This window comes from Camelus bactrianus, chromosome 29 (assembly GCF_048773025.1).
Source record: "Camelus bactrianus isolate YW-2024 breed Bactrian camel chromosome 29, ASM4877302v1, whole genome shotgun sequence".
NCBI lineage: Eukaryota > Metazoa > Chordata > Mammalia > Artiodactyla > Camelidae > Camelus > Camelus bactrianus.
Window position 1 is genome coordinate 10,980,688 of NC_133567.1, and position 13,533 is coordinate 10,994,220.

The 13,533-nt window shown below is 35.3% G+C and overlaps 1 protein-coding gene across 2 annotated transcripts in view; it reads right to left on the reverse strand.

Moving 5' to 3' along the window:
- The window catches only part of ARFGEF1 (ARF guanine nucleotide exchange factor 1), a 98,894-nt gene that overhangs the window by 52,232 nt on the left and 33,129 nt on the right, over positions 1-13,533 (reverse strand). For both annotated transcript variants that reach the window (XM_074355084.1, XM_074355085.1), the window contains exons 4-9: positions 12,606-12,752; positions 11,545-11,724; positions 6,083-6,359; positions 2,945-3,055; positions 1,489-1,664; positions 393-526 (exon numbers count right to left, since the gene is read on the reverse strand). In XM_074355084.1, coding sequence (XP_074211185.1) covers positions 393-526; positions 1,489-1,664; positions 2,945-3,055; positions 6,083-6,359; positions 11,545-11,724; positions 12,606-12,752 — 1,025 coding nt within the window. The remainder of the gene's footprint in view (positions 1-392; positions 527-1,488; positions 1,665-2,944; positions 3,056-6,082; positions 6,360-11,544; positions 11,725-12,605; positions 12,753-13,533) is intronic.

Sequence of the window (13,533 nt, forward strand, 5' to 3'; positions counted from 1 at the left end):
AAGATTTACTTCTCTTAGGTTTTATTAACTTTCAACTCTCAACTGGTAGCTTTCAGAAGCCTAGCATTAGACTACGTGTAACAGGAGTACATTAGTGCCAATGTTACTTACTATGTGGAAATAATAATTCATTCAATCATTCAAAACTTGGTGAAGACCTACTATGTACCAGGCACAATTCTCTAACGCCATTGGTGTGCTTTGGGAAATAGTGTAAGGTATCTATTTAGTAGTTTTGAAACTTTTTAATATATTGTTTTTTTAAAGTAAAGTATGTTTCTGAAGGTCCTAAAAGACAAAATGAACAAAAGAAAACCCAAGGACTATCTTACAGTAAGTAAATTTCAAGCTTAAAAAACTGCATTTGTCAGGCAGAACAGCTAAGGACTTACTTTGGATCTGGTGGTCCATCTGACAGTGGTTTCATTGACAGTTTACACAATGACCTGAATACTAGAAAGGCATCCTTTTGTAAAATGTGGGAAAACTTAGCACCAGGTGAAGGTCCTGAAGAATTTCCAGATTCCTAAACAAGTGAACACACCACATAAATAAAGACACTTGCCAGTGCAAAATCATTTCAGCCTTTCATATACTTTATTCAATTTAGTAATATGTGGTGTTCTATTAAAAGGGAGACCAGGTGAGAAATTTACATTTGTTTTCCGTTATTGTGACATACCACTCCCATCCCCAACAATAAATACCTTGAAAATGTATTCTTTTAAAATATTTTCTCATTTCCTCTTTGCCACCCAACTCTTAAAATTTACCCAGTTCATACTATTACTAACAAAAACCTGCACATCATGCCCTGGCAAGACACCTTGTCCATGGCTTAACCTATGCTTTCCACTACCTGTCACTGGTGTGTTTTATGCCTTTGTCCTACTATATTTTTCATCTACTCTTGTGCAGATAGACATAAGACAATAGAGACTGTCAAAGCCATGTTCAAAAGTTGTCAGCTGATCAATGTCAACAAGGCCAAGAATACTAACCCCTATGTATGGGAAGAGATTTAGGGTAGGATTCCCTTATTTAAAAAGATAAGGAAAAAAAGACAAAAGAACATAAGGTAGGAAGGATGAGGAGGACCTATCACCGCCATAGTATGGATTTCACTGCAGCCCTGAACAAAGATAACATGAAGGTCTCTAGATTTTTACAAGTTCTTTCTCCTCCTAGTACACTGGAACTATTCTATAAATATGCGACAAGAATGTTCTTTTTTAAACATAATGTCAATGGTTGGAGGGTTGCAGGGAAGATGTAAAAACATATGAGACATACCTTAGAGTTGGAAATTTAGCTATCAGTATTTTAAGGGAATAAACTACTCTGATTTATATCAATTAAAAAAAAAACCCCAAGTTTTTATTTCCCCAAACTGAAATCAGCCAGTATTATCAACTGGATATATTCACCACAAGGTGCTGGTAGCTTATCAGTTTATAAGATTAAGAGGACATCTTCCCCTCTTTATACCTGAGTATCATTGGAAGAGACAGACAATCTGTCATCGGGTAAGGACGGTGTATATGCAACAGAAATTGGTGTGCCGGGAATTCCATTTGCTTGAATATTTTCACTGTCGCTACCATCCTCTATGGTTCCAATGTTACCATCTGCACTTGCATTTACGGTAGTCCTTTCTCCCATATCTGAAACGGTAAGAATAAAAAACACACATACATATCTGACTTAACCAAGTGCACTGAAAAAGCATACGCTATTTAAAATGAAACAGAGGCAGAAAGCGGTGTGAAGTAAGATACACTGGCACCATTTAAAGGTCAGCGTACTTACTAGTAAGTATGCATTTGGAACACACCCAAATATGATCCTTAAGTAGTTCTAGCAATGAAACACATTCAGCTGACGAAAGACTAATCAGAACGTGCAAAAACAGAGCTTACTTTTAGTCTACATTAGCATTTACTAAACTGTTCTAATGAATGTTAATGCCTTAAGATGTTAAAAGAAATTCCTCAAGAAAAAAAAAATCCCCTTTTCAAGTAAGTTAAGGAAATGATGAAAACAGGTTTATTATAGCCTTTAATTTGCTAACGTGCACTGAGTACTCTAAAGGGGATACACAATATGCAGTGTTTCCAAAACTTATTTTACCATGAGGCCCTTCCCACTTTTTTAGAGTATCTACTATTACCTCTAATAACATATATTCTCTGGAACACAGCTATGGAAATAGTGGCCTAGACCCCTGTATTCTTGAGCATGTTACTCCGAGTAATCATACTTGTAATTAATATAAACAGAAATAAATGGCTTCTCATAGAACAAACATAGATAATGTAAATAATACTAAGTTTCAGAACTACTCTAGGTGTAATGTATATTACTTTAAAAAAGGAACACATACACGTCTATGGCCATAACTCAGCAGGTATCTGGCAGGAAACTGCTCCTTTCATGCTACCAATTAGAAGAAATTATAAGCTAGTATGAGGGAAATATAATGTCCTAGATTTTGGAATATGAGAGAACCCTGTTTCAATCATATCTTTACCATCTAACTGAATAAGTTATTTCATAATCTTCTGCCTCAGTTTCTACATAAACAACAAAGACAATAATGTCTATGAGAAACGACCAAAACACACATACACACAACATGTAAAGCACACAACTGGCTCTCAGTAAGCAGGAGCTATGAGGCTTTGCAGGCTGTATGATCTTTGCTGCTACTACTCAACTTTACTTTTGTAGCGCAATGCGGGTTTTTCTAAGATTATAAATGAAACTGCAGAAAAAGGGAGTACTCTTCTATAATCTAAGATATTTAAGTATTTTTTCTATGCACACACTCTAATTTGAGAAAGACCTTGTATTTTCGCCTTTTTTGTTCCACACATTATAAAAATAGTCTCCAGAGTCAAGTAATGTAAGGCAGAATAAACTAATTTCAAGTCAAATACACTACCTCCAACAACGATGTTCACCATTTCTTCTACAATGCTCTGTACAATGTCTTGTGGCTTTTCCTCACAGTCATGGTTTTCTCCATCATATAATATATCATTTTTAGATAACGCTTTAAAAAAAATTCAAAAAAACATTATTTTAGTTTTTTGGAAACTTTTACTGGGCATTTGTAATGAAAAGATCTCCTAAGAAATTAAGAATGAAAGAAAAAAAAATTAAATAGATACACGACACTAGAAGGAATTAGTTTAATATTCAACATTTATAACCAAACCATATTTTAAAATTTCATAATTTCAGCGATTCATTTGACAAGCTATTAAATGAGTATTCAACTTAAGTGAGTTTTCTAGATTTAAGAACCAAAACTTTTAAAAGTATCCTGAATAAACATTTCTAACATGTCCCACACACTTATCAGGTAATATTAAATGTCATTTAAGCTTGTTTTGATTAATCAGGTTCATCAATAATATCAAGCTCCTTGCTGCTCTAATATAGTGAGGTCCTGGATGAGGCAGAGATGGGGCCATCTGGGCCCTTCCTTACTATTTCTTCCCCAATCGAATCTACATATACAATGTAAAACTGAATTTAATAAGTAAAAAAGAATTCATTCCCCAATTTAACATTAATTGAAAACAGATATAACTGCCAAGTGGAACTTCTGAACAACACACAAGAAACTAATAAAATTTGACATTCTCAGTTAGCTTGTGTAGACCACTGCAGATAAAAATAGGATTTCCACTGGGTTTTTTGAAATGCTGAAAATACCTCAGGAAGGCTCAATTAGTACTTTAAGATGTTCTGGGATCTGGGACCCTATTCTGCGAGCCATTGCCCTAAAGCAAATAACATCAGACTGCATATGAGCTAACAGTGCTACTGTCTACAAACCCATCCCATCACACTACTATGAAGGACCACTGCTTATAACTCTGGCTTCCAGAAGTCTGTCCTCCCCATTGTTCACTGCTCCTAATCTACTACTTGTTGCAAAATTCTACAAAATACTGAATGTCACAGGAGAAATGTGATAAATAGGCATGTCAAATCAGTAGTTTTATTTTATAAAAATCCAAATACAATAGCATTTAGATTCTTCTGTGGAGTAAAAATATGTAAATGTCTTGACAATTTTTCCATCATTCTTAAGTTCTGTATTTCTGTGCTTTAGTTAGCTAAAATTACAAAGAATCTAAAAATTAAGTTTCAACATAACTATACAGTCACTAAAATGTGCACAAAATGATTAATGAAATGAGTCAATTCTCATATAAATTATCTGACAGAAATAGATTAGAGTAACAGTGAGTAATGTTTATTACACATGGGAAATGACTAGAGAAGTTAACTGTATGTTCAAAGTCACACAGCCAGTAAGTGACAAGAGATGTGACTCAGAGCAGATAATCTACTCCAGGGCAGGCACTCTTAGCCAAAGGCTCTCAGGCAGAATTTTCACTTATATGAACTGTCAGGAGGAAAATACCTTTGAAAAGCCAAAATAATCACAAATACACCACAGGGAGTTATGTCTTATTTACAATTCTGTATCCTAAAAGGTACCTACAGTGGTACCAAGTACACAGCATATCTTCCATTCCTTGGTTTTCAGCCTATGTTGTTTCTCCTGTTGGAAAACTTCCTAAACTTTCTAGCCAGCCAATTCCTACCCTTATCCAAACAAGATTCAGCTAAAACATCATCACTTTCTCAAACTCTCCTCCGCAGACTTACCCTGTGCATGCCACTTGCAGGTTTATCGCATTACACCTCATTTATACATGCCTGACCTTCCCGGCACACCACCAGCACCCTACGAGTGATGGCTAGATCATCATCAGCTGTTTAACCCCAAGTCCTAGCACCCTGCCTGGGACACAGTATGCCAAATGAATGTTTGCTGAGTGCATGGATGAAAAAATGGAGGAATAAATAAAGTTCCAGTTTTATCAGATATTAGCCCTTTGACTCATCCCCTTTAAAAGCATGCAGTGAAAGTAGGGAAATCTTGGCAAGGGCAGGTTAGGAAAATGTAAATCACGTAAGCAGTACAGATTCACTATTAGCCTGAGTACTAGGAATGCCAGGCTTTTCAAAATTGTCCCTTTTAAAATAAATACTAAAAAAAAATAAATAAATAAATACTAAAGTACCATCAAAGATAGTAAAAAGTAATTCATGGCACTGCTAATATTTACGCCACTATTATGTTATGAAAAAGATATGGTTAAAAAAAATCAAGAGCTGAAAAATACTATAAAAGTCTTTCCTCAAAGTAAAGTAAAAACAGAAGTCAGATGAATTGTAACTAAGTCCTAACCATCCTAGTTCTACAAAACCACACTGGAAAGACAACAGAATTTCTATCTTTTTTTTTTTTTTTTTTTTTGACACCAAGCTAAGGAGAAGTAAAGGGAACAAACTTACTCCCTGGCAGTTTTATAGAACAGCAAAAACTGGAAATAATGTTTGGGGAAAAAAATGACTGCATGTGATTATTTTTAGAGAAATAAATTTGTAAAAGAAAGAAATGTAATTTAATTTTTGTAATCTTGTCAACTTTTTCTTATAAACAAATTTACTCAGAAAAATACTGTCAGAGAACATCTAAATTTTATTGATTACTAAACATTAGGCTATAAAAATAAACAAGATATTTTTGTATGCCAGGTAGTTACTCAGAGAATTTCTTTGCATATTTAATTTCAGCACTTTTTTTGACAATATCTTGTGAACTTACAATGATTTCTTAAAAGTTTCAGTCACATTCCAGAAAACCTTACTAAATGAACAGCCCTCTTGTTTGCTAGGAACTAACGTTCAGATAACTGAGGTTCCTATCTAACGTGCTAACAGACATTTATGACCCTCTTTTGTAACGTATCTCCTCCAAAGCAAGTCTATAACTCATACTGCTCATAAGATGCTAATGAATGCGTAATATCAACAGACGTTTTGTGGGCTTACGTGAAATCAACTTTACCACTTAGGATGGAAAAAGTCCACAACTACCACAATGTTTCTGATATCCATTAAACCATACTACCTTTTCCATATTTTGTTACTAAAAACATTTCTGGCATCCTTCCCTTACCACACCCCCCCAACCCCTACTCAAAAAGATTACTTTCGGCTGCAGTTGCCTGATCAGCTTCAGTCTGCTCATTTTCTGCACTGGAAATATCAGATCCATTTTCAGGCTCTGTATCATCCTGAAGGCTTTTATCCACATCATTTGTATGAGGATCAAGGTCCCCTTCATGTTCCTGGGATATATGATCAACAGTCTGCGGTGGCAAGTATCTGAGTTGAGGTGATTCAGGCTCATGATGGCTTACTGGAGACTGCAACAGATGATGATGCTGTCGATGCCTTTCTTTTTCCATTTGTTTGGCTTCCTGCAACTAGAAAAAAAGAGACCATAATTTCCAATATTAGCAAAGTAAGTTGTCTAAATTTGGAGGGGTAATGTTACACTCAACTATAAATCCTTCATATAAGGTGCCACCTTGTCTCTAGGTGTAGAAACTGCAGTCCATCAGAAATAAAAAACAAAACATATTAAAAACACAGTAACAAAAATAGTGGTTACTTCTTAGGGGGATAGAATTTGGCAAACAAGAACAGAGATGGAAGTCTTTCACTGTATGTTCTCTTTTCATTATTTTTGGTGTTTGACATGAATGTATTACTTAAAATAAAAAAACTAAAATAATTTTAATAACTTTAGAATGATAACTGGGTTGTTGCCAGTAGATTCACCTAAAATCAAAGTTTCACTAAGGGAGGAAAAAAGTGGGCAAAGGAATAAAATACACACTCATTCATTTTTACTTATATATAGGGAAACAAAGTCTAGACATAAACACAAGAAACTAGCAATAATGGTTACCTATAAGGGGTAGAAGTTAGGAAGTGACCAAATTACAAACAAGAATGGGTGGCAACTTTTCAGTGCATACCTTTCTGTACTATGTTTTTATGTTACCTCATCACGTGTCTTTTAATTAAAAAAATAAAATTACATTTAATAAATAAAATTGCAGTGAGTACCTAAATGCCTCTGCCCAATGAGTCATCTAATAAGAATGAAAAAACTGTACCTACAAATGCTCTAATTTTATTTTAGGAGACCTGTCATTATACATATAACACCATGGGTAAAACTGGCTCACTTACAAGATGCTAAAAACAGTAACAATCAAGAACACAGTGTTTCATTTTTTAGCACTTTATTGCTTTTAGACACATCTCTTGTGGTCTTCATGACCTAATAAGAATCATTCTCATGGAATTAATTTCCACAAAGATAAGTATTTTATAGCATCAAATATGAACGTTTCATATTCCTAGTAATATTCCAGGTTATGTAGAAATATCAGAATTAATTATATGAATGTAAAAATAAAGTTGAATTAAGATTTCAATGCCCCAAAGGTAGGAACAGACTTAACATCTACATGGTCTAAATCCCTTATTTTATAGGTAAGGAAATCAATGGGCAGGTCTAGTTGCATAGTTGGAATCAGAACAGAATTCCCAAACCAAAGCTCTGGCCCATTCATGAGAAAGTCAATGTCCAAATTAACAGTAAGGAGCCTATGACTTGCAGTCCAATCTCACCCCCAGCTCAACTTCAGCTAGTCTGCACCATGGTTTAGCAGGGCAAGTACATGCTTTGGAATCACAGACAAGCAAGGTGTTGAATTCTAGCTTTTTCTACTTTTTCCAGAGTTCTGTAACCTCTAGAAAGGTCTTTGAAAAATAGAGGAAATTAACTTAAAACATTTTCTGTACACTTTCACACTTTCTAGAGTAGGGTTTCTCAATATCAGTACTACTGACATTTGGATCAGGTAATTCTTTGCTGTGTTTGAGTGGGGGGATGTGAGTGAACTAGGATTGTCCAGTGTACTGCTGGGAGTTTAGCAACATCCTATCCCTATCCTTAATGGGCAGAAACCCATTATATGCCAATAACAGCCTCCTCACCCCAGTCATGACAATCAGAAGTGCAAATGTGGCTTTGGAGGCAAAACCATCTCCCACTGAAAACCACTGTTCTAGAGAAAGAAATCAGCATTTCCTCCTTTGAAATAATTTTAGAACTGAATACTTTATAGTGAATTTTATTTGGGGAGGAGAGGAAAAGTTATCAGTAGCATATACAAATGAATTAGACTTCTAGCTTAGAATATTTTAGCAAACTTGAAAAAATCAGTCTGTGTCCCACCTTTTTAATTTTCTCTCCCTCCCCTTTCCCACTTCTCTATAATTTTCTATAATTAAATATGCTTCATGACATGAAACATGTTCATAGGTTCTATCACAATTCAGTTACATATTTACTTTTGGGGTTATTGGTTCATCTTCCCCCTCTATGCCCCACAGTTCGTTAAGATCTTTCAAAGTAGTGGTCAAGCTGGTTTTGCCCAGCACTGTGTAACTGAGAACCAGAACAGTGCCAGGAACATACAGAGAATGTAATAAGAAGTTGCTGAACAAGTCAAACCAATAAAAATATTCTTTATATTTCTGCCATTAAAAAGTGATAAAATCATTATCATTCACTCCTTCAAAAAGGAGCAAAACTCTTATTTGTGGTTGCAAAATATGAGCAATAATCCAGTGTCAATATACAGGAGAGTGACTGAATAGATGTGAAAAAAACATGAGGAAGATCTCTAAGGAGTGATACAGAATGCTTTCCAGGACATACTACTAAGTGACAAGAGCAAAGTCCAAAAGAGTATCCGCAGGACGTGGTAGCCAGCCTTTTTAAGACAGCCACCCATGGATCTCCACCTCTTCACGTTCTCCTCTTTGTAGAGTCCCCTCCTTTACTGTGCCAGGGATGATCTGCGTGACCACTTCTGATCATAAGGTAGCTTCTGCCTTGTTTTTCTCTCTTTCTCTCTTTCTCTTTCTCTTTCTCTTTCTCTTTTTCCCTCTCCCTCTCCCTCTCCCTCTCTCTCTCTCTCTCTCTCATTCTCTAGCCCAATAAAGGCTTTAAGTGACAGCAGCCCCAGCTGATACTGTGATCCACACAGCCACCTGCAACCTCATGTGAAATCCAAGCCACAATCATCGAGCTAAGCCACGCTTGGATTCTGGACCTTTGGAAACTGTGAGATAAGCAGCTAAACCGTGAGTTTCAAGCAGCTAAACTATGAGTTTTAAGCAGCTGAAGTTTGGAGTAAGTTTGGAGTAAGTTTGTTATGCAGTGATGGATAACTAATATAGTATGTTACCTTTCATGTAAGAAAGGTGATACATGAAACCATACATATATCTATCTGCTCATTTGTGCTAAAGAAATGCAGAAGGATGAACTAGAAACAGTAGAGATTATCTACATCCATCCAAAAGAGATGGAAGAGGACTGACAGGAATGACAGGAGTATACCTTTTTTATAGCTCTAACTCTTAGCTTATAGTAGTGTTTAGCATACTCAGGAAATGTAAGTAAGCAATTAAACCAGAATGCAAGGGACACTGAAATGGAAAACAGGCAGTAATAAATGAACTTAATTGCGTTATAAAGTAATATTGTCCCTTAAGAGTACAGAGAAGAAAAGAACTAACCTAAGTAACTTTAGAAAATATTTTGAATGGATACTGTAAGACTAAAAACAAAAAAATAAGCCAAAAAATAAATGTTACAATTTACTTAGTAAATTTGCTTCTCACAGTGGTATGAGTTAGCAATTCTAAAATTATTTTCTGTGTGTTACAGTACAGGACTGAACAAATAATGTATCATAGAAAATGAAGGCCTTATTTCTCACGTTTAGGGAGAGGAAGTTATAAATAAAGGAAAAAGGTTGAAATGAACCCTATGGTACTGGACTGGAATCAAAAGTTATCAGTATGAACACATAGTTTTTAACATACATAGACAGTCACATACAGATATGGAAGAGAGAAGAAGTGGGAAAGTGGGGTGAGTATACACATATATATTCCCTAGTTCAATCTGCTGAGAGGGCTTCCAAGCAATAACATCCCAGCTACAACGAACACACCTAGCACTCAGATTCTAGCTTCTAATTACCATTCTCCAACCGAAGAAGTCAGGGCTCCCTGTTTAAGTGTCTACTACTCCAAAGCTGAAGCAGAGGAAATTCAAAATGAGCCTGGAAAATCTTGAAATTCCAGAAAGTAAGGAGGGACTCAAAAAAAAAAAAAAACAAAAAAAAACAATGGGAACTTGTCAAAAGGTCAGAAAGCCAAAGCTGGAATAACTGGGACAACAAAACAATGATAGAACTGGATTATAAACCACAGAATAATTACCCATGAATACAGACTGACATAAATAAAAAACTGAATAAATAAAAAGGGAAGGAGAATAATTCTGGTCAATAAACACAGAAGGAGAGAGAAACAGAAAATCACCACTAGGGAAACACCGCAGTAATAACTGTTGCCAACAATATTCACTGATGGACACTCAAACTGGGGGTGGGGGAGTGTGAGGGAAAAATCAGGATATTCGCATAGTATTAAAGTATCTCTCCCAAGATATTTATTAACTACAAAAGAGTAACTTTACAGTGTAAGAACCTGGCAGCTACCACCTTAACCGAGTAACCAGGGTTAACGTCATCAGTATTAGGACATATCAACATCATGAATTACTGACGTGATGTATTGAAAAGGACACAACACTGCTTCAGAGGTACTCTTGCAAGACATGGACAACTTCATTTTAATCATGAGAAAACATCAGACAAAGCAAACTGAGGGATAATCAACAAAATAACTGATCATCACCCTTCAAGGTGATGAAAGCTGGACTGAGAAATTTTTACAAACTGGAGAAGAGTAAAACATACTAAATGCATATTAAATGCAACGTGGGATCCTGGATCAGATCTTAAAACAGAAAAGAAAAAAAAAGAAATTAATGGGAAAATTGGTGAAATTCAAGTAAGGCTAACAGTTTATTTAATAGTATCATACCAGTGTAATTTCCTGCTTCTGGACACTGTAATGTGGTTCTGTAAGATGCTGGTATTAAGGAAAGTAGCAGGGTAAAGGAGATATCTCTGTAAATTTTTCTGCAACTTTTCCATAAGGTTAAAATCAGTTCAAAAAAAAAGTTAGAGGTTGGTTTTTAATTATGAAGACTAAATAACTAAAAAAATTAATGATTTTCTAGCTGCTGATCTCTTACTTCCTCCCCAAATATATTTCATCAACATAGAACACATTTTGTTTATTTTTTAAAGGCTCAATGAATAATCTTATACCAGAACAGATCAAATAGGTAACTTATCTATATTACACTCATCTACTAAGCTTGAGAGCTTATTAAAAATATCAATTCATAAACACTTCCATAAGGATGATGGCAACTGATATCTTTCAATTTCTATTTGTGAGCAACTAGAGACGTATTTTATCCAAAGTCAAACAAGTCAGTAAGCCTCAGAACAAAACAAAACCACAGATCTCCGGTACACAAAACCTTAAAAACCATTCTCTCCACAGGCACAAAAGATTTCAGTGTAATTTCCATAAAATTTTTTCTATACTTGATGCTTGTGGTGTTCCATACAATCTCTCTCATTTTCTAATACTTACTGCTTGGTTTTCCATGCGTGCAAAGATAACATTTAGCATCTGAGTAAGAGTAGCTTTGGCTGTTGTCTGATTGATGAGATTTTTGCTTGCAAGATAGATATTGTAACATGTTCTCACAGCTTGCAGTACAGTTCCTTCATGAATTTCTATGTGTTGAGATGTTACTGCAGTAAGTAAAGCCTTAAAAAAAAAAAAAGTTAAAGCAATTTTTTGCATCCAGAGTTTCAGCATAAAAATATATATTTTTATATTAGAATCAAAATTTTCAGACATCATTACCACTTTAAGGTAATGTATAGAGTTTCTATCTGCCTTAAATATATCATGAACTGTTAAAATATCCTATGTTTTCCTCATTCTGGCAGCAGCTTCCATATAATCCTCTCAAACCCAAAACACTAGAAAACCATTCAACTGATTTGTTTCAGTCCACAATTTCAAAAGTACTAACAGTACAAGAAAATTTTACTGATAACCAAACACACCACAACTACTACTAGCAGTAACATTAAAAATTCAGTATTTGCAGCAGACTGAAAACACAACTGAGTGATTTTCCTTGGAAGGAGCTGATCACCCAGGTATATCACAGCACAAACCCAGGACGGGGTTTAGCTGAGCAGGTTCAGCAGACTGACAGGTGCAAGGGAATCAGGAAAGCTGGTGCACAAGTAGTTCATATGGTGAAACCCAGGACTAGAGGGCAGACTGCAAGGACTCTGATAGCAGTAGAAGAAACTAGAAGAGTCACAAGACCTTCTTCACATGGGACCTGAAAGCTTAATGACAGAACCATGCCAGAAACAGAAAAGCTCTGGAAGGCTCTGGGGCCCTAAACTGGGACCTTTAAATAACAGATTTGCAAATAAGTGTCTTGTAGCGAACTCTTGGCATTCAGCAATAAAATCTCCCGATGTGGAGTCTAAAAAGTACCCAAATGACCTCCATTATAGCTGGAAAGCACATAAAATGACCTTTCCAAATATTTTTCAAGGTAAAAGGCTTCTGATTTTTAAAAATATAGATTATGAATAACAAGTTCACTTTATCTCATAAATCACCTTTATTATCTGTAACTGAACTCCTTCATCTGTTTGAGGACCTTGGAAACAGCCACAAATTGTTTCAATAATTCTATCAATTAATTTTTTGCCTGGTGTTGTACTATCTGGAGCATTGCCAGTCAAGTGCCCATAAGCAATAAGTTTCTGAAATGGAGAAAAAAAAATAAAGATCCTAATTAAGCTAACAAATATATATACTAATTAAACATACATTAAAATTACAATATACAGGGGGAGGGTATAGCTCAAATAGCAGAGCGCATGCTTAGCATGCACAGCATGCACAAGGTCCTGGGTTCAATCCCCAGTACCTCTATTTGAAAAAAAAAAAAAAAGAAGAAGAGGAAGAAATAAATAAATAGATGTAATGACCCCCCCAAATTACAATATACAACTGAATATATATTAAACATTTTACATAGAACTATTAAAGAATACTCAAAGCCAAGGCTATACCAACTCTTCCTGAAGAAAGCTTTATTAGCTATATAAACGTGAAATTATTTATACTCATAATAACCACAAAAACAGAAAAATAACCACAGCAAAACCATCAGGCAATACCTTTAAGGAGGGCAGACCTAAGAACTTGTCTCTGATGAGTTAGAATGGCTTATTGCTTTCTGTCCAAACATTACTGATACTGCTTTTGCAAAAGCTATCGTAACACATTCAAATAACCCAAAATCACCTGCCAAATTAGATCTGCGAAAATGCAGAGAACCCAATTTCCATACACTGACTGCGATAAATCACAGATTTGTTTACTTATCATTACCATTATAGCCCTGGAAGGAAGGCCTTAGATACTTTAATTTTAATTTTTCAGGGAAAACAAGGTCACAAATCAAATGAACTTATCCTTAATCTATCTTAAGAACAAATCATATGGATATGGTCTTTTCCACTGAATTGCTAGTTAAAA